This window comes from Rhipicephalus sanguineus, chromosome 5 (assembly GCF_013339695.2).
Source record: "Rhipicephalus sanguineus isolate Rsan-2018 chromosome 5, BIME_Rsan_1.4, whole genome shotgun sequence".
NCBI classification, from domain to species: Eukaryota; Metazoa; Arthropoda; class Arachnida; order Ixodida; family Ixodidae; genus Rhipicephalus; species Rhipicephalus sanguineus.
The window spans coordinates 106,239,380-106,261,260 of record NC_051180.1 but is presented as its reverse complement, the minus strand read 5'-3'; the positions used below and the strand labels follow the sequence as shown (position 1 = coordinate 106,261,260).

Below are 21,881 nucleotides of genomic sequence, written 5' to 3'. Positions count from 1 at the left end.
CCGAAGTGCTATGGGGTTGAAGCAAACCAGAAATTCAAAGGGGCCGCTATCAGGGCGCTGTGCAGCGATGTCTTTACAGCTAAGCAGTGGAACTGCATGGAGGCGTGATGGCAGCAGGTGGCAAACACGCCAGTATGGCTTAATCGCTGGCAACCTTTACGATAAGCATCTTCAGTGAACTGCTCGGTAGTGCATGTGGCCTAGCGTAGTTGCATGCGCACTGCTCGCATTTAATAGGCGAGAGCCCAAACGCGCCGCGTCGCCATTCACGCTGCCTCTTTTGCGAGACTGCTAAGTGTGCTGCACAGATGCATTGCCTTCACGAACGAAACCATTTCGCCATTGCCACGCCTGTATGCGGTCAGGAACGGAGTAGGCATCACGAACCCTTTCATGACAAATGCGTGCCTACGGTACAGCAACAGTACAGAGACGGCGTCAGCTTAGTTGGCAATGTGCTGCACACAACTAGAAACAATCAGCTTCACACGGCAGCAAATGCTGCATATTGGCAGAGATTCGTCGATGCGTGTGCGCATCGTCTACGTGCGCACATGCATCGTGGAAAGCCGCACGAGTCGTCCGCTCTTCCGCCACTGTCTTTGTGTTCCACGTCATCGTTTCCGAACGCTCCATGCGAGGGAGCCGTAATCTATTCCGTGCTTTGCTGGTATCAGTGACGCTCATCACGAGACACGAATATGCAAGTGGCGGTTGGCACGTAGTTAAGCGGGGTTCACGGCAGGTGCCAAATGTATTCACAAGAGCCTGGCGGTGCACCAAAATGCCTGCTAAGTGTACTGGGAGCATTAAAGCTATTTCGGAAGTGGCTGTGGCGATTTGACCCCTTGAGCAGAATAAAAAATCATGAATTCGTTTTTTCGGACTGCCAGATTTTTCGGACGATTTTGCGGTCCCTAGGGAGTCTGAAAAATTGGACGTTGAGTGTACCCAATAAAGTGGATGGAAGAACAACCGCCGCCGCAGCTCAAGTGGTAGAGCATCGGACATTTCATTCGAAGGTTGCAGGTTCAGTCCCTGCCGATGGCAAGTTGTCTTTTCGCCAACTTAATATCTTCAACATTTGTATCATAATTACTACAAGTAACGTCCCCTATACTTTCCTTGGCTTGATTATTTGCTTCTCATATAATAACAAAGAAACAATTAATTTTTGCCACACAATATATCCCATCATTTTTGCATTATTAACAAATTACAGCAGACTGTCGATAATTCAAACTCAAGGAAACCTCGGGATTTTGTTTGAATTATCAGAAGTTCTCATATATATGAGACAGGGCAACATATATCAACTAGCATTGTGATGGTTATTTCCTCAGTGCCACAGCAACATGATAGACAGCTCTCCATTTTTGCCGGCAAAGTTTTTAGACGTCAGCGATCGTACTGATACTTGTTATTACACAATGTATGCACGCATGTTTAATTAAGGGACGACATGTGTTGCGTCGCGTGACAGTTGATTGCCCCTTCCCTTTCTTGGTACGCTTTCCCGCATGACACTAGTGTACTGTGGCGAAAGTGACTTTAAGAATCGTTTGGCACGCAATAGACCAAGGCGAGACTGTTTTGGTATGTTTTTTTTTTCTTCCTCAATCAGCATAGGATTTGGTGGTTTGGCTAGTTTGGCCATTTTGTAGGCAGGCAATCGGCTTTATTTGTGACTGTTAGTGAGATAAAAAAAGCTAATGTCCAGCTTAGAAGCAACAAAGGCAGCAGATATTTCTAAGCATGGACAAGCAAAAAGTTTGAAGTGACCGAATTTGTACAGTGGAGCGGTTTGAATTAAGCAACGTAAAAAATATTGGAAACACAGCGGGCTAACCAAAAATTTAAGATCTGTTTGAATTACCTGTTTCAACTAATGAAGGTCTACTGTAGTGAAACATTTTATGCCATAAAAAAACTGCCATTATGGTGTCATTAGTTTTAAGGGGATGATCAGCGTCGTACCAGGCGTTCCAGAAACTACTGGCGCAGTGGCTTCCACTTGTGCTGCGCTGTCTGCCGTCGTGGTTCCATCCGTCTGTGCGGCCGCGTCTTGCAGGCGTTGGTCTCTGCGGCTTATTGTCATCGGCCCGCCGAATCCGTAAGGCGGCACGCCGTAGGGCAGCAGCCCGCAAGGCTGCAATCCGCATGGCACGTTCCAGCCGTGCCTGCTGCTTTGCGTGGCCAGCCGGCTACTCCTGGACATCGGGGATATCCGAGGGGTTCGCCTCCAAGCTGGTGCGGAGACCTTGCGCGACTTGGTGATCACCGGTGCGGCAATGCTGCCCTCCTGGCTGTCGAAGATGATGGCAAAGTTTGTTGCTTCCTTGGGCCGTGTGCCGACATGGTGAGACGAGCTGGCAAAGCTGGCAGTCTTGGTGGTACTGGCGGCGGCTCCCACCGTCGTGGGAGGGCACTCGTGGCAGGTTGGGTTCGAAACGCCGGGAAGGCTGCAGGACAAGTCTACCAGGGTGGGGAAACGTGCCATTTCGATCTCCTTCAACTGAAACGAATACATTGTAAAGTGGAGAGTCATCCGCCATTTCCACTACAAACAGTCACATTTTGTTCTTGTACACATGCGACGTGAATAGCAAATGACATTTATTTAAAATGCAATATTCTTTCAAATGCAATACATTCTACATTCTTTAAAATGCAATACAGTAAAACCTCGGTGATACGATCACGGCTCGTACGAATTTCGGGGTGATACAAATTTTTCTGTGGTCCCAGCCAAGGCCCATTAGCCTGCAATGTATTCGAGTACGGTTGTTGCGAACCGATTTGCACCCCGCGACGTTTGATACAAACGTACGCTAGCGCACAGGTACGAACAGGTGCTGCCCGCGCTGTCTCGGAAGACCCGGCAATCACGCGCGGGCGCGGGCATGTGCGCTGAGCGACCATCAACGGTGCGTCGTTGCCTTCGAGATAGTGCGCGCGAATCTTGGAGGTCTTTATGCGCCTTCGCGTTTAGATTGCAGATGACGTTGACGTCGCACTTTGTTTTTTCCGACGCGTTGACGCGTGCTCCTGTGCTCGATGCAGCAGCGTCTTTGTACTGTGTTAATACGTGCCTGCCACGTTGACGCAAGCCATGTACCCGCAATCAGACATTCTATGAAACAAGACTGAAACTTGGGTTGCGGGTCTGTCATGATGTCCCATTAAAGGCGGACGAAGACCCCAAGAGACGAAGTGGACGGTCTTGGCGAAGGAGCTTGGCCTCTATCTATCGTGTGCAAAACGTTTCTTAAGTCACTTTCGCCGCGGTATCCTGGTGTCATGCAGAAAAGCGTAGTAAGATTAGGAAGGGGCTACTAGCGGTCATGGGGCACAACACATCTCGTTCATTGATTACACACGCGCGCATGCACCGTATACTTACGAGTACAAGTATGATCGCTGACGTCTAAAAACTTTACTGGCAATCATTCAGAGCTGTTCATGACGTCACTGCGGCCCTGAGAAACACTAAATCAAAATGAATGCCAACTCTCTTTTGTCGTATACTAATGTTCCATGGTTTCTGGTGATACGAATTTTGGATGATACGAATATTTTTGGTAACCCCGCGAGATTCGTATCACCGAGGTTTTACTGTATTCTGACAACAGTGGTCAGGCCACGTCTCACACCAAAGAAAAATAATAAACGAGGTTTTGTACATGCATATGCCAGTGCTCCTGCTCAACAGTCAAACGACACAGCCGCTGAACTATCACAGTAGGCGGTTTCTGGATTGAATGCGAAAATTTTGTTAAAATCTGCGTTCTCTTTCACTAACTTGTTTCTTAGATAAGCTGTATTTAATGTTTAGTACAAGACAAATGTAAAGAGACCGTACGTAATAAATAGACATACACTCAAACCTCGATATAACGAACATGGATATAACGAATTTTATAACGAAGAAAATAAAAAATAGTCCTGTCATAGACACAGTGTTATGAATGCATGCTTATAACGAATTTTCGGATATAACGAAGTTATTTTCGTGTCAGATGCGACTGTTATAACGAGGTCATAGTTTTTCCATTTCTAACTACTAGTTTATTCTCCTCTGCTTCCCCTTAGTCCCCTTGAAGTGGATTCAGTCATCTTCTTCCTAGCAGCTTAGGCTTGCTTTAAGAAACACCACCGATTTGACCGTCTTGATTCTTGGGCTTTAACAAAACAAAGCTCTACTATGGCAACAAGAGAGGGCATAGTGGAAAAGGCAGCGTCAAATTAATTTTTGCTACCCAAGGTTGTGCGTCAACACCCCGCTACTCCTCCACCAAAATGAAGCTGCCATAATCAGTAATCGACGTTAGGTGAATGCACGACATCTTCTGAAAATTTAGCGCTGTAGTTCTGAAACATATCGTTCCGTAGCACAGTTATTACCTCAGCAATGGATGGCACACTGACTGAAACCTTCCTTGTCGCAAATTCCTTAGGCACGGCTGGGGTTAACCTGGCAGGTGCGATCTCTGAAAGGCAACAAAGGCATTCCATCAACACCAAGTTGTGCGCAGTGGGGACAAGTCATGCATACAAGTATAAATATTATGAGGAGCAGAGCACCTGGCATTGGCACAAGTGTATTGCAAAACGTATGCTGAAGGCCAATAACACGAAATTTTAAATCACGTAAAAAAAGGCTGGTTTCCCATAGTGCAGATGTACAGCAGCCTCCATGCAAACTTTCACATTCGATATATGAATAGGGATGCTTTGAAAAGCCTTGGGACTATGAGGCATTTTGGATATGGAAACTGAAAAAACAAAACAAAGAAAAGACATTGCCATTACTACTCGCCAAATACGACACAAAAATTTGAAATGCTCGGGAGCACCACAGTGCCTGGGCACATGTAACGATACTAAGCAGCACCCATGGTATGCCAAAAGCTTACAGATTTGTGTCATACCCATTAACAATTGTGAATTTTAAAAAATGGGAAGATTATCAGCCATACAGTTCTGCAAGGACTGCGTCGAGAATTTACATTAAAATACTCATTTAAGAACAATTTATCCCAAGCAAGACATCGTCGCAGTAGGCATTTACATTGACTGCACAAAAGATTAGCAGAATCGGTGCTCATGATTTGTCAGCAGTTAACAGCAACATGCTCAGTGCACCTCAAAGTGTTGTTTTCATACAAAGAAAATTACCATATTCACTCGATTGTACGATGCGCTTCTTTTCTTAAAAAAGTTTGCTCCAAAATGACATGTGCAACAAAATTCAGTATAAAATGATAACAGTGATAAGCTTGACTAGCATTACAAGTTGCTGTAATCAAATCCACAATTCAGCTGCAGCTGTGGGTGCCGTGGCTGCCTAGATGTTGGTCACACCAATTATTCATCTTACCAGGCCCTGCTAGAAATTGTCGTTTTGAATTGAGAGCTGTAAGGTGCCATCTGGCCAGTGATTTCCTGGAAGTACTTTTCAAATTGGCTCATTATTGAAGGAATTAGAAAAGGCTACTGAACTGTCTTGTTACCATGCCGTCAGGAGAGGCAAGAGCCAAACATAAACACATTTCCAGTGGCAACATTTAGCAAATCGCATTGGAACATGGTATGCAACATTCCAAGCAGTGCCTATTGCATAGAAAATACGTGCATGCACTCTCACTCCAAGCGCGATACCCTCGGAAAGAAGTGTGTGAAGCTTTAAGGTCGAAATTTTGGCTGTTTTAACACTACACATTCGTTTCATATTTTGCAAGCATGGTCTGCTAGCTGCAGTTGTTTGCTAATGACCAAACCTTATTAGGTGCCTTAAGTTCATTATGTTGTCGTGGTCTACGAGAAATTTAAAATATGCAATACAGTAGAACCCCGCTGATACGTTTTTGAAGGGACCGTAGGAAATAAACGTAAGAGACGGGAAACGTAAGAGACGAAAAACAGGAAAAACGGCAAAATATTTAGTGGTATGAATTTTATTTCAATTCTTACGAGCAGCACGAAAATTGGCGCGCTCAGCCGCGATCTAGTCGATGGATAGAAACGCGGAGCTTAGGACGGTCTCATCCACAGAAATGTAATCAACGTATGTGACTTTTTTAACACCAACAGCTGTAGGCATGAAAGAACTAAGCACACGCAATCACGACCGGCGCGGCGAGTCCGACCGCGAACCGCACGCACGACCATGCGAGCATGCGAGCTCCAACCAGCTCGAACTCCTCCCGTTCTCTGACAAATAACGATGATGATGAGTCTACGCCAACGCGATGGCAGAAGTGAATGCCAATCTCGAAGGCCTTGCTTTCGCAAGCAGTTACGTCATACACGGCATGTTTGTGCAATACAAATCTCAAAGGCAATGCTTTTGTCAATAGTAAATGCCAATCTCGAAGGCCTTGCTTTCGCGAGCAGTTACGTCATAGACGCCATCTTTGCAATTTGAATCTCGAAGGCCATGCTTTTGTTTGCATCAATTGAAAGATTCTGTTGCTTGCGACTCTCATGCGGCTAATATTACGGTCAAACGAGGCCAAGCTGCGTGAAAATGCACCATGGCCGCTCTCTTTGGTAGTCACTCGGTCGGCTCCGAGCGTACTACGCGACGTATCATACGGGAACGTCCGACAGCTACGACGTAACAGCGGGGTTCCCAATACATTGTATCCTATGGAAGCTATGCCGGGACCGGCGGAAAATGACGTAACAGCCGGGAAAACGCAGCAGTGAGGAACGTAACAGCGGGGTTCTACTGTATCTCAAATGATGACAGAATTGAAAATGAGATTCCACAACTCTGTCTTGCTCTCACAGTAAAAATCTGGCAAGTGACCAGTCTAGAGAACTGCATTATCTTTCTGAAATACTAGCAATGAGTCAAGTGTTGGAAACTTTTCATTGAATATGGGATGCACGTTACAATCAAGCAAATACGGTAATACAGCAGTGTGTAATGAGGATGTGGAAAGCAGCATACGTGGGTTAGATGCCGAGAACTGGGCAGCGCGCTGGTCATTCTGAAACAGGCCAAAGAGCGAAAACTACAGTGAAACAGCACAACTACAGTGGCACTACCGGCACAAAGCTGTGGCTTGACTTGGCAGAAGAAAGCAAGACGGTGCAAAAGGCTACTCGCATGCAACAGCAACAGTCAACTTTACTGCCCGCTGAACACTAACACAGCAGTATTCTGAGAGAGCTGCGCTATCACGATACGAAAACCATGACGCGATTATGAGGCACACCGTAGTGAGGCACTCTAGATTAATTCTGACAACCTGGAGTCTTTTAACATACATCTCAATCAAAGTACAGGGAGACGTTCTTGCGTTTCGCCCTCATCAAAACGTGGCTGCCATGGCCGGGAATCAAACCCGTGCACTCTTGCTTAGCAACGCTAAAAGTTTAGCCACTAAGCCACATGACAGTTGTCTGTGTGAGCATAACATACATACTTTGTCCTACCAGAAGTTTAGGTAAAAAGAGAAAGCACACTAAATATGTATCATCACCCCCAAAAGGTTCAGCTTCAGAAGGTATGTTGTTATGGCACTTTCTGATATAAAAATGCACTGTAATTTTTATGTGTTTGACTGAACCACTGCCAAATTGACATCAACCAAAACCACCCTTTACCTCCAGATTTGTTTTTTGAAAAAAACATCCCCTAATTAATAACTTTTTTGTTTTGTCTAGTCCATGGTAGAAAGCAGGCAAAAGGCGTGGACACGCTGGGCTCATACACAGATGCGAGACTTAGCAATCCAAGATTACTTCTATGCCTAGCCAGTAGCAATATCAATGATGTCTGACCACAGGGCATTTATACCGGTGTCGCACTGTCACTTTTGATTGTGATTGGGCCTGATCCAGATCAATATTCTTGATCGTGATTGGCTCCTTTAGGCGAGCTGCAAAAGCTATAGCTAGCCAATCACTGTTGAGAAACTTGGTCCCAAGTGGGCTTAATCGCGATCAGCAATGCACCGTGTGACACAGGTGCTAGAAATGAGAAGAAAGAAAGGAAAGCCTCACTGCTGTTGCACAATGGCAGCGTGCCATTAGCATCTCTTGCTTCTTATACTTCCGGTATAGCTTGGTGTATTCGTCGGCCGCAGCGCTGAGCCGGGCCACCATCTCCCGGACTTGGTCCTCGAGCTCCTTGGCAGCTGATGCGCTGACGACAACGTTATTGTTCACCTTGACACGTAGAGGGAAAAACAAATGATTAACGAACATAGCTAACCGATTAAACAATATGGTTTAACTTCCTAGGTTAATGAGATTTAATTAAATTATAAGGTTTTACGTGCCAAAGCCAATACATATATACGATTTTGACCCCAGGGGTTCTTTTAAGGGACACTAAAAAGACAAACGGTCTTTCTTGTATTAGTACATTAATCTTTCACAATACCAAACTTGCCACGCTTGCCGCGAGAAGATGCTTGGTAGGCGCGAAAACACGCAAAACTAAATGCAGGTGGCGACTCCACCTTGACATTCCTGCACCAAACGCCATGGCATCATACATTTTGATAGCCTCTACTAAGTCCTACGTAGTTCCTAATCAGTAAAAATGAAGTAAATCATCCTCTGAGGAGGCCATGGAATTAACATATTAAGTTTCAGGAAATCTCATCAAGCTAATATCACCAAGATAGGAAAAATGCACTTTGAAATCCGTAATGTCATGAGTGGAGATTTCGGTGTGAAATTTAAACCTGAAATGATTTTCTCCCCTATTAATAAACCTATGAAGGTGAAATTACCGACATTAGAGTTGTCACAGTGAAATTTATTCATCTAAACCGATTGAATGTTTCACTTTAGTAGCCCTTTAACATGGCCACAGGTGCTTTTGTATTTTGCCCCCATAGAAACATGGCCACCATTGTTTGGAATCAGACCCATGCCCTCCCATGAGAAATAACACAGAATACTGATCAAGAAACACTGCAAACGCACGAGACAGGAAAGACAGACTGGACTTGGTGCTGGGCAAGTGCACTCAGTCTTTCTTGTCTTGTGTGTTTGCACTGTTTCTTGATAAGAAGCCTTACCAACAAGCTTACGTTCAAACCCTTTGAAAGTACAAAATATTGAATTGCACCATCTGCACAGGAAACCCACCTCATTGTCAAGTCTCTCGTCGTCATCCTCAGTGCTCGTGCTAATGTCAGACATCTGGAATGAAGGCTTCAGTGTCAGACAGCACAAAAAAACAAGCAGGTAGTTACTGAAACAATGTTATGACTCGAACTATAACAGTCAACTGTACCTTGGGAATAACCAGCACTGGAACTTGGTCATAAAAAAAAAAGTAAAATGGATGCAAAAAAATGAACACAATTTTTTGCCTGTCAAAATATATATAATGATTCACACTACCAAGACATAAGACAAAAATTAACAAAATTTAACAATATCACATGATTAATTCGTGTGGACATGGTTATATCAATCAATACACAAAGCCACCTGGTCTCCTTGCAGATCAAGTTGCTTCATCACCATCTCAATGCTCTAGATCAGTTCAAAGAAGCCAGAGATCTCAACCCAATTTGAACTTTTTATATTCACATACGTTTGTTTTGAACAAAATGGGTGCAATTGGCAGTGATGCTACCGAGGACTTCCGATTTGGAGCAATTTCTGCAGCAGCAAAAAATTCCACATTGGAGCACTTTGAAGCAGGTAATTTTGCGTCTGGGAGCTCCCTGGAGCAGCTAATTTCACATTATGGAGTAAATTGGAGGAGCAAGTTGCATTTTGGTTCATAAACCCGAATAATTGTTATGGGGCTCCTACAAAGAGCCAGATAAACGTCTCGACTCGTTGCAAATCTCAGGGAGAAAATGCTCTCCAGAGCACTCATTATTTCACAAATTAGGGCGTCATGAAGTTGGATGCTGTGAAATAACATCTCCAGCTCTTTCTCTGGTTCAGCCAAACAAACAGAATACTGAATCAATAAAAGTGCATACAGTCGAGCCCGACTATATCGAACCCGTTTATATCAAATTATCCCGTATATCGAACAATTTCTAAACACGGTAAATTTACATTGAGAATATATAGCAAAAGTTACTGTTACATCGAACGAAAATAGCAACGACAACCGATATATCAAACTCCATGTGCCTCAAAAGTGCCCCAGCAAGTTCGCTTTCCCTCGCGGTGGCGGGGAAAACTGCCGGCGCCACCCTAGAAAAAGTGGTTTAGACCCGGTTGTGCACGGGCGAACACCCCCCTGCAAGAAATTATCCTGACCCGCTCGCAGCGCTTACAGCCAATCAGAGGCCGTCGTGCCTTCTCAGAGGCGCAGGGGCGGTAGAAGTGAGCGCCATTTTTTTCTTTCTTTATGCTTGTGTGTCTGTTGCTGCCTGTTTTCCTCGAGTCCTCATTCAGGGTGGTCCGTGCTGGTGGTGTTGCCTGTTGGTGCTCTGTGAACTTTATTGGCGCGCTGTCGTCATGGCTTGTGCAAAGAGGCAGAATTTGCCGTTCGCCGCGAAACTCGAAATCATAAATCGGGTCGAGCGCGGTGAAAAGAAGCCCGACGTCGCCGCCGCGTACAAAATTCCAAGAAGCACCTTGAGTACTATCCTGAAGAACAAGGCAGACATCAGGGCCAAGTCGGACAAAAGGCCAGGTGCCCGTGGCGCCCGACATGTGCGCACTGCTGTGTACGAAGATGTTGAAGCGGCCGTTTACAAATGGTTTGTGGACGTTCGGTCGCGAAACATCCCGGTGTCCGGCCCTATGATCGAGCAGAAAGCCAAGGACCTTGCTTTCCTGCTTGGCAGGAACGATTTCCGAGGCGGTTCAGGCTGGCTCCAACGGTTCAAAGAACGGCACGACGTCGTTGGCAAAGCTGTTACAGGTGAAAGCAGAGCGGCGGACCTGGACAGCGTAGACAAATGGCTCGAGGAAAACTGGCGAGATAGCAGCAAGATATCAAGCCCAAGATATCTTCAATGTGGATGAAACCGCTCTATTTTGGCAAATGTTGCCAAACAAGACACTTGCGTGTCGTGGCGACAAGACTTGCGGCGGCAAGGCAAACAAAGCTCGTGTGTCCGTGCTGTTGGCAGCTAATTTAGACAGATCGAAAAAGCTTCGACCTCTGGTTATCGGGAAAAGCACGGCACCGTGGTGTTTTCGAAATGCGCTGTCGCTTCCAGTTACCTACCGAGCAAACTCAAAAGCGTGGATGACCGGGGAGCTTTTCGGCAGGTGGCCATAGTCGTGGAACAATGATTTGGTAGGCGAAAATCGCAAGGTGTGCCTGCTCGTGGACAACTGTTCATCGCACCACTGCAGTACGACCTTCAGCAACATTGAGCTGCGTTTTTTGCCCCCAAACACTACGTCTGTACTGCAACCACTGGATCAAGGCATTAAACGCGCACTGAAAGCCGGCTATCGGAAGCGCCTGGTGGAGAGGCTGCTGCAGAACCTTCGTGTCGGCAGGGAGCTTAAGATCAACTTGCTCGGAGCTCTTTCTATGTTGAGTAGATCGTGGGCAGATGCCACAAAGGACACGATCCAGAACTGCTTTAGGCATGCCGGCTTCCGCATGCCTGGTGATGACACCCCAAATTCCAATGACAGCACTGAAGACACCGCAGGTGTTTCCGCCGAAGTTTGGAGCGAGCTGGCGGAGTTCCCGGGAGCTATCGACGGATCGACATTCAACGAGTTCGTCGGTGCGGACGATGATGTCGCCATCATGGGTGAGCTACAAGATGAGGACTACGTTGCAGACGTTGTGCCGACCACGAGCCAAAGCGACAGCAATAAGGAAATTGACGATGGCCCATTGCCTACATCCTCCGAAGTGATTAGTGCACTTGCGTTGGTCTGGCGCTATTGCGTGAATGTGGAAGATTGCGGCCTCAGCTGCCCCGACTCGTTGGACAACGTGGAGGCGTGCGTGCTGTCGCAGGCAGCGAAGTCGTTGACACAGAAGAAAATCCAGGACTATTTTGTTCCAAAGTAGGGCACGCAAGTAAGCCACCATATTAATAAAGTACTTTTCTTATTGTTATGTGCCTTTGTGTCAAAATCCTATAGCGGGCCTACATCGAATTATGCCATATATCGAACTAATAAACGTTTTTTGGCAAGTTTGATATACCCGGGTTCGACTGTATTACGAAGTAACATTCTATACACAATTATGTGGTCATCAATGTGCAGAGCTCCTACCAGAAATCATCTTAATAATATGTTGCACCTTAAATCAGCAGAAGTAGCAGAAAAACACCCCAACATACAATAGTGTCTCGATGCTAAAAAGTCACAAGGTCCTTTATTATGCATTCACCTAAGACGACTCTAAGGTGAAAGCCGGCTTTCTTTCCTTCTCAGTCCACTGTATTGATCCTTTTGATTTACTACTGAATATTGCCTTAATTACATGCAGTGTGGCGCTTGAAATGAGCTACCAGCAGCGTTTCTGGAACAGATGACATCAGCCGATTAATTGCCGACACCGATCGGCTTACAAGTCACAACCTCTGCAGAGAGTGTTGAGCCGACTTGCACAACAGTAGTGCTTAACACTTTCGTGACCGCACCTATTCCCATCGATAGTATGTTATCGATGACTTCAAGTTCAAGTTTTGGCACTATCTGAGCGGTTCGGGAACTAACACAATACAAAGGATAAAATAACAAGTTTTTTATCAGTTTTGTTAGTGAGTTTTTTTTTCCACCGCGGGGAGATTTTTAAAGCTCGTTCGCAATCGGGTAGGTGAGTGCTCATTGTTTCAGACTTCGCGTCGACGTTGCTGGCGGGTGCTCCACATAAACGGCGAATTTCGACGGATTCCGATTAGTCTGAGCGGGAATCTCCGGATGATGGTAGCAGCACAGACACGGAAGACGATTTCGATTGGCCAGGCTTAAGTACGGACGGCGAAAGTGCATCAAACCTCCCCGGAACATCAGCAGCTGTCCGCCGGTAAGTTTCGCCTTCTCGTCGGGTCGTTTTATCGCTGCCGCGCGTCGATGTAAACGTATCCAGTGCGTACTAAATATATCAGCTCTTATCTGCAAGGTGTTAACTTCATTCGGGCGGGAGCATTTGGCGCCGGCTGCAGAAAGAGCGCAGTTCTCTCCACGAAGACGGCGCGGAGTGGACTTTGACCCAACGCTCCGGTGTGCTGCGCGGCGTCGTGTTCGTGTTGTTTTTCACCGCAGAAGTTGTCAGAGCGATACGCAACCACACAGATAAGTATGCGTGAATGCATACTTTCGAAAAGCCAACATACAGTGAGAGGGACGGATCCATGGGGGGAGGTTACTGAAGAGAAGATGAGCAAGTTCGTTGCACTCCATGTGTACATGGTAATCGCTGACGTCCCGCGATTGCATTGGTGTTGGTGTCGACGACACATATTTCCAGGCCTTCGTCCACCGTCAGTGATGCCACAGAAAAGGTTCAAGGCTTCTTGAGTGTCTCTGATCTGAAGAAGACGACTGTCGCATCCCACGAGAAGCTTCACCACGTGTCTTCTCTATTGCAACACATGAACGATTCTTCTACGCTATTCTTTAACCCCGTCGGAACCTTTAGAGTGGATGAGAAAATTATGAAATCTGAAGGTCGGTATGGTATTCGGCAGTATATGAGGGAGAGAGAGGTCAAATGAGGGTACAATTATGAATTTTCACAGATTTTGAACAGGCTACACTGTTCATTTCAACGAATACACAGGAAAATTGAAAAATACCAGAACTGCAAACTATGCTAGGAAAGTTGACCCGAAAAAAATTTTTTTTTCCGTAACATGTGCAGCCAGCCTTTGTTTCACCGCGTCAGGAAACTGCATCGCGCAGTGGCATGATAGACACTAGTGCCTATATTATTGCATTTACGTAAATATTCTTTGTACTTACAGAGCTTATACTTACACTATTATTCTATGAGGCCTTTGCGTTCAAAACGTATATTTTGATTTTTTTAATGTTTACCCTTTGCAGAGTAGCACTGATGTTTTTATGAATCTTTTTTTCTTTTTGATGCATTTTTCTTTGTTTGATATATTTTTTATATATTCAAAATAAATCCATTGTTTGGAATTAATACTGTTGGAAAAACCAATTCTTCTCCTATCATTTGATACCCTACACTTAGCATCAATTATTTTCTGTGGCAGGAAAAAAATATTTCCTGGACTAGCCAAAAACAACCCATTTTCCGCGGTCACGAAAGTGTTAAAGTCTAGCTCCATCAAAGGCTGGGTCTCTAGTTATTAGAGCAAGATGGAAAGGGAAATAAAGAGGGAGAGAGAAAAAGGCGGCTATTAGATTGTTTTATGCATCGTTCTATACAAATGGGCAAACTAAATTTTAAAGGTGCTTCTTTTTTCTTTTGCTCAATTTATGACGCAGACCTGGAACAAGCAATTCCCAATCTCTGCCATGGTACTCGGCAGTATATCTGACATAAAAGTGCTCAAAGTAAAACAAAGCATTGGCGCTTCTAACATGCTTGTATTATTTGCAAAACCACTATTTTATAGTAATCATGACATCAAGGACAAAGGTAGCTTATCTGAACACTCTCGACAGTCTGGTGAGACACAGACTTGCACAGGATGATTCAAGTGTGAGGACGCATGTGCAGGGGCCCTAAATGTTTTCTGATGGTGCTTTTGCAGGCAATCTCGGCAGCACAAGACACTTCGGGCAGGAAGACCTCTACACCGAGTAACACCGCACAAACAGTGCACGCTTTTTTGCATAGACAGAACTTATAACATCGGTCCCTGGCGCACATGGCAGCCTGTACATTTTGGAAACACACAACTCTACATTCTAGCAATGGAGGTCTCACATGCCTCGTCAACATTGGTGCGGTGCTGGAGAACCCCCCGAACCTCCCTGACATTAAGCCCTACACAAGAGAAGCTGAGCCGGCACCGTGCATGGCGTCATGACTTCATAGGCATGCACACACGAGCAACATATCTATAAATGTTGCATCTGTTATATGCATGCAGTCTAATATCTACAAACATTGCGCGGGAGCGCTGTTTTGTCTGCAGAATAATCCTTAGTCCATGGCTGTGACTTTGGTGGCCTCAAGGCCAAGCTGCACACGTCTTGACAAACCGGCGATGCTACTGCCGGTGACAGACACCATCAAACTTGAGACTCTGGCACAGTTTGGCGCAATTTATGTTGATCTTATCAGCATGGCACAGTAAATCTAATTTGGCACACTTTGGCGCAGGAGTAGAATCACTGAATTAGACATTACATACCCGCATTTCATCCATTTTTTTTTTCTGTTCCTGACAAGCCAATGATCACACGAGAAATATGGAGGAATAATAAGTAAATCATAGTAATGTGTACGATGGTCATTTGTTCATCTACCTATGTGTAAATGAATGAGTTCTAAGGGTAGGGAATAACATTCAAAGTGGTTGTTGGCTCTACTTGGCTCACTGGTGTGCATACTGTGATGATTTCATACTGCCATAGGCTAAGCAATTCCCATTAGGCTCACATTTACAGCTGCAACACACGTTAGTAGTTGAGGTTTTACATCCCAAAACCATATGATATGATTACGACAGATGCCATAGTGGAGGGCTCCGCAAATTTTGACCACCTGAGGTTCTTTAACATGCACCTAAATCCACATTAGTTAGTGGTACAATGGTAATTTTTTTTGTGTGTTTGGAGGGGTGGGTGGGGGTTGTTTGTGGTTTTTCATTCCCACAGTGTTCACCTCTGCACCGAGTTTTAATAATACAGTCACACACTCCTTTTAGGAGCCAATAAGTCATGTCTGCTGAAAATGACTATTCAAAACAATTCGCGCATTGTCAACATGTTTAAAGATCAACTGTAGCAAAAAAGATTCATTACAAAGTTTCACAACATCCATAGCTTTGAACATCACACCTCAATTTTTAAACATTTAGTGTACAAACAAATTACCCTCCTTTAACAGTGCAGTACATGCAGGAGGCAGCTCAGAATTTCAGAAGCTTGTCAGACACAAATTGTTACTGACATATACACGCCTATGGACCTACACCAAGAATGACTTCAATGCTTCAATGGCACGTGGTATCCCTAGACTACCAGAATAAAGGTTCCAGGCAGCAATACCAGAAAAAGTCACAAAGGTGGGTACATAAGTAATCTACCAGTGTGACAATAAAAACACTGGCATCGCATCAGCCTTTAAAGAATGCAAATGAGAACTCACAGCAGGCTTTCGGGACAACTTTTGGATGGTCTCCTTGAGGCTGTCATTTTCTGTCATCACATTCACAACCCTCAGGGCAAACTATCAGGGGAAAAAATGAAACAAGTATTAATTAAACCCAGCAATGCATATGAACGTTCATTAACTTCGTTTTTTTTCCTGTGAAAGGCAATGTTAAATTTCATATTGTTTAAAAAAGAGCATTATTGGAAATATAGTTGAATGCACTAAGAGCAGACTAATAGTATGTCAACTGCTCAAGTGCTGCTATTACACCGCATCTTAATGTAAGCAATAACTAGGGGTGTGCGAATATTCGAAAATTCAAATATTTTTCTAACAGTGCGCACTATTCGATTCAATTCGCAGCGGAATTTTACTACAGTAGAACCTCATTGATACGTTTCCGAAAAAAAAACTCGAAAAATAAACGTACGATCCGGGAAAACGTACGATTCGAATCCAGTAAAAATTGAGGCTGAGAAGCCCATATTGAGGTGCGAGGGCAAAAAACATTTATTTCTCAAAAAACGTGGAGGGACTCTTCGATTTTCAAACTCCTGGCATCTCGCTGGTAGGCAGAGGTAAGCCAGCTAGTTCCGGTCCTGACCGGAAATAACGTCGTGGTCACGTGTGCTGAAATCCCGAGACAACCCGAATATTGCAAAATCGAACTCTGAGACAACCAGCGTAAACGTAAAGAAACGCTACCGCCGTGTCAGCGGACGAAACTTTGTGCCGCATGAGCGTCAGTTCTATTCAATTCGATTCGCACTCACACTTCAATATTCGAATTCGCCTTGCACTCAAAATTTTGCTATTCGCACAGCTCTAATAATCACAAAACACAAGCCCTGGCGAACTTACAGGTGCAGTCGCTTCAGCAGTGCTGCCTGTAATGTCCTAGCTTATCACATGTAAGTCAACAGCATTGCGCAACATGTCGAAGATAAAGTTTACAATGCCGCAACAGTTTGTCAGCAGGTTCATTGTTGTAAAGTGGTTCACGATCACTATAGATTTCTATTCTACCAAACCGAAACGGAACCAGAGTGAAATGAACTGCATTGAACCTCAACTTAAACCAAGCACATACCGTATATACTCGTGTAATGGCTGCACCCAGAAACTTCGTCAAGTATCTCCCCCCTCCCTCCCCCGAGAAAAAAGGTATATATATATATATATATATATATATATATATATATATATATATATATATATACGCAGTGAAACAGACGCGCGTACGAAGCGATTTATTGACGTTTCGGCCATCAGAATCAGAAATGATTCTGATGAAGGCCGGACCCGCGGCCGAAACGTCAATAAATCGCTTCGTACGCGCGTCTGTTTCACTGCGTATATTTACCCGGACCTAGAATCATCTTTTCTCGACATATATATATATACACACACACACACACACACACACACACACACACACACACACACACACACACACACACACACACACACACACACACACATATATATACATATATATATAATATAATGTACAAATTACCCTTGTATTAGCCGCATCCTTAATTTTTGAGAAGGTTAGCAGTGTTATGTGCTATACTGTGCAACAATCCCGAAGTTTTTTTTTTTGTATTTTTTCGGGGGCAAAACAAGGTAGCCATGCCCAGATTTCGGCACCTCCAGGTAGCAAATCAGTCTCCAAGATTTAGCGGCCGGCTTCCTTCTAGGCGCACAAAACAATACCGACTGAACGGCTGAAGAGGGCATCCATTTTCGAAGCATGGGATGGGGTTTAGAGCTGTGCATGGGCCGTATTTCCGAGCCTGAGCCCGGCCCGGGACCGCTGACTTTGTCGAAGGCCCGCCCGAGCCCGACGGCAAAGGGCTGCGAGCCTGCCCAGCCCGGCCTGACGTACGTAAACACAATCCCGGGCCCGGCCCGGCCCGGCTTTTTGAAGGTTCGCTGCGAAAACAAAACATCGTTTTCCATCAATTTGGCATTTTATTGAGCATATCGAATATGACCAAACGACACACGACGAACAGTCCCTATTACACAGATTTACAAATTGTCGTGCAAAAACAGCAAGCATGCAGTCCACCGATTCCGGCTTCAACGATGTGCGGCACTTTTGCATTATGTAGCCCGCCGAACTGAAGTTACGTGCGCTGCTTGCACTCGTCGCCGGAATTGCTAATATCTTTTTTGCCAGCCTGGCAAGCTTGGCATATCTCTGCTGCTTGTTTTTTCCAGAAGACTAAAACTTCAGATGGACAGGAGGGCGATTCCATAGAGATAATCGGAGAGCTCATCTTTTGTAACTGCTACATTCTCACCACTGTCGCTCCACTCGCCGAACAACTGCAATGGAAAGGAAAAGCGGAAAAGGCGCTGTATGCGTGCTGGAAAACGATTCCCGTTCATTCTCTATGTTTCGGGCTTGAGTCGGGCTTTGCGCCGGGCCCGAGCCCGGCCCGATAAAACTCCAAGCAGCCCGAGCCCAGCCCGGGCCCGAGGTAAAAATACGTCGGCCCGCCCGAGCCCGGCCCGCGGGCCGGTCCGGGCTCGGGCTTTCGGGCTACCCGGAGCCCGTGCACACCTCTAATGGGGTTTCTTTCAAGACTGTGGAGAGAACTTTCAAGGTCACGAAATATCTAACAAACTCGATGGAACGGAGGACGACCTCATCTGTGACAGAGGCGAGCTTGAGGATGGGACAAGCGAAGAGGACAAGGGTGAGGAATAACATTCTTTCAACCGCGTGAAAGTGACAAAGGTTCTTTCTCGCTTCTCCCAGTACGAGCGAGTACCGCAGTTCAATAAAGGCAGGTAGTGCTGAAAACACGTGCGCAAAAAGGAAGTTGTGTATTGTTATCCGTGTAACGGCCGCACCCGCGATTTTCAACCCAGACCTTGGAAAAAACCTTGCGGCCATTACACGAGTATATACGGTATTTTTTTTTTTCCAATTCAGCACCCCGCTAACGAGATTGGACTGTATGTGTACAGCCTTTGCCTTACCTTGGCCCTGCTTTCCTGCAAGCTCTGGAGTTCACTGCGAAGCAAGCCTTTTGTGCTTTCCTGCGCATACAGCTGTTCCTGAACATTTTCCAGTGCTTCCTGCTGCAGCTTGTGGTCCACCTACACAAGACATCAGTCATTTCACTTTACAAATGGCAAAAAAACTGTTTGAATGAGTACTAATATAAATCTGTAATGTTTAGTTTGTAAAATCTCTTTTCCGGTAAATGAAAGCCCTCTATACCCTATAAAAAATACTGGCAGGTCTCAAGTGGCCTGAAGTATTTATTATAATACTCGTTTCTTCCAAGCTGTTTTAGTTTCCAAGAAATACACAACCATAAAGTAATGATACAGTGAAATCCCAGCGCAATGAAGTCCACTTCAACGAAATTTCCACCACAACAGATTTTTCTGTTCCTTATTAATATCCGATGAAAAATAATGGAACAAAATTACCTCAGCAACAAGTTACTTGCACATATTCACTTCATTAGGCTTTCACCATGTGACTAAAGAAACACTAATTTATATACTTCAAGCAAAGCTGGAAAAGTAAGGGAAAGCGTGGCTGGAGTGAATTGTGAACAGTCTTGGACCGTCCCCAGCCTATCCCTTCCGAGTAACCAAAGAAAAAACTTAACACCCACTTCTCCCCACCTGAGCCATGAAAGACACTAAAGGGGTCATGAACCACTTTTCCAAGTAATGATCCAATGACCTCAGTGTCGGAGTTTACTGCCTCCCGAATCGATTGCCACAAAAATTTCTCGAATCCGTCAAGAATGAGCGGAGTTACGGGGGTTTGGCGCATGCTTTCAGAGCTTTCGCTCTTTTCTCGTGCCGATGAGCGCACTGGAAGCTACATAGGGAGGGATGGCACGGGAGAAAGAAGTTACGTCAGCGCGCGTCATGAAACGCGATCGCTCTCCCGCTGTGATTCGCGTACGCGAGTGCGGCTACCGTGTACTGAGGAGTGCGGCGCCGGCAAGTGGCGGCACCTCGTGGCAAGAAGCGCATCTGATCCAAACGCCGCTCTCGATTTACGTCGGCTACCAGCCAATGAGGATGCTATGTCTCTTGCGACGTAAACAGGCAGATCCGCGACGTCAACGTGCAGACGCCCATCGACGAGAGCGAGAACCGGCCTCTGTTTGAAAAGAGGGCGCCTGAGGAAACGGCAACTTCGTGCTCCACTTGTGGCCTTTACGCAGCGCGCACGACTGTAATATTTGGCAGAGCAGTTAATAGCCGTGTCAACTTTCCGCATGATGTGTTTTTTCAACAAGCCTGCACCTTGACATCTAAATCATTATTCCCCTTGAAGAAGGAACTGAAGTGCTGTTAGTGAAACTTCAATATAATGAAGTCGGTAAAATATGAAATTTACTTCATCCTATAGAAAATTCGTTCAATTGAAATTCAACCTTTTATGCAAAGTATAGTCACCAAATGATCCAATTTTTTTTATGGAGAATGCCACAACACTGCTCGAATCATACGGCAGTGCGAAAGAACTAATTTCAATGACATAAAAAAATTAATTTTGCCGAAACAGATATCAGGCTACCACAATTTGATGTTACGCTTGTGGAGTCCTCTTCACAGCACCGCAAATCGCGCATAAAACAAAATAAAAAAAAATACAACGCTTAACACTTATTGTCATACTAAGCGTGAAGTGAAGCTATCGTGCTTATTCCGTACCACGCATTGTCATCAAAACCTCGGCCAAGAGTAGTGCAACGCCGATGCTACCATGTTCATCGAACCAAACGACTTGCTCTCCACTCAGTCCGACGATGAACGCGCAACATCGAAAACCACTGCATGCCACAAAAACAAGAAAAAGCTTGCGGACTAAAATTACGTGAAAGCAAGGCAACCTGAATTACAGAACCTCTGTTTATGGTGGCCGCTTTTTACGTTTTGGGACATCACACACCGAATTAAGAAACAAAAACCTGCTATGGCATTGTGATTTTTGGCCGCCACTATGCATTGGCTTAACAAAAGTCTTCTCAGTCAGCTTTATCAAAGAACATTTAATCATTTTCTTGTTTTGATAGCAGTGCAGGCAGTAATGCACCACTGTAGGAACAGCAGCAGTGCTCTTACCGAAAAAAAAAAAAAAAATGTGGGGAGTTTGCACTAAGTTGTGCAAAGCTTGACACAGCAAAGATGGTTGATCCTCAGCTCGTCATGCTGCAACATGGGAATCGCAACGCCGGCAGCGATTTGATCCAGCATGCTTGGCTGAAGAAGCGGCAGCCAAGAGACAGCGACGGCCAGATCCGAAATATGCGCAAAGCTTGCCACTCTGAATGTGTTGAAATCACTGTCACTGAGTTACGGTGTAAGAAACTGTGGCGATTGCTATGGCGATGGCTCGGCAGCGGCTTGGCTATTTTAGCATGTGGCACACAGCTGTGGCGGTTACTATGGCAACGGCGCAGCAGGGGTTTTTTTGTTAACGGACGTCTCACTACCAGCTTTAACAGCTTCACTGTTAAAAAAAGAACTCAAGATCTTGTGAGCAAAATCTCAGCATGACATTGACTCACTTGCAGATGTTCAACATATCACAACTTTTGTTCAAATGGGTTTAGAACATCCTTGTTTTATTGCATACAGTTCTCATTCACGATTATTGCGATATGCC

The 21,881-nt window shown here is 45.2% G+C and overlaps 1 protein-coding gene across 2 annotated transcripts in view; it reads right to left on the bottom strand.

Annotated features, from left to right (window-relative positions):
• Positions 1 to 21,881, bottom strand: part of LOC119394089 (uncharacterized) — a 44,323-nt gene that overhangs the window by 9,392 nt on the left and 13,050 nt on the right. For both annotated transcript variants that reach the window (XM_037661320.2, XM_037661321.2), the window contains exons 6-12: positions 19,220 to 19,339; positions 16,217 to 16,297; positions 9,115 to 9,168; positions 8,017 to 8,181; positions 6,959 to 6,998; positions 4,405 to 4,490; positions 1,978 to 2,515 (exon numbers count right to left, since the gene is read on the bottom strand). In XM_037661320.2, the coding sequence (XP_037517248.1) occupies positions 1,978 to 2,515; positions 4,405 to 4,490; positions 6,959 to 6,998; positions 8,017 to 8,181; positions 9,115 to 9,168; positions 16,217 to 16,297; positions 19,220 to 19,339 (1,084 nt within the window). The remainder of the gene's footprint in view (positions 1 to 1,977; positions 2,516 to 4,404; positions 4,491 to 6,958; positions 6,999 to 8,016; positions 8,182 to 9,114; positions 9,169 to 16,216; positions 16,298 to 19,219; positions 19,340 to 21,881) is intronic.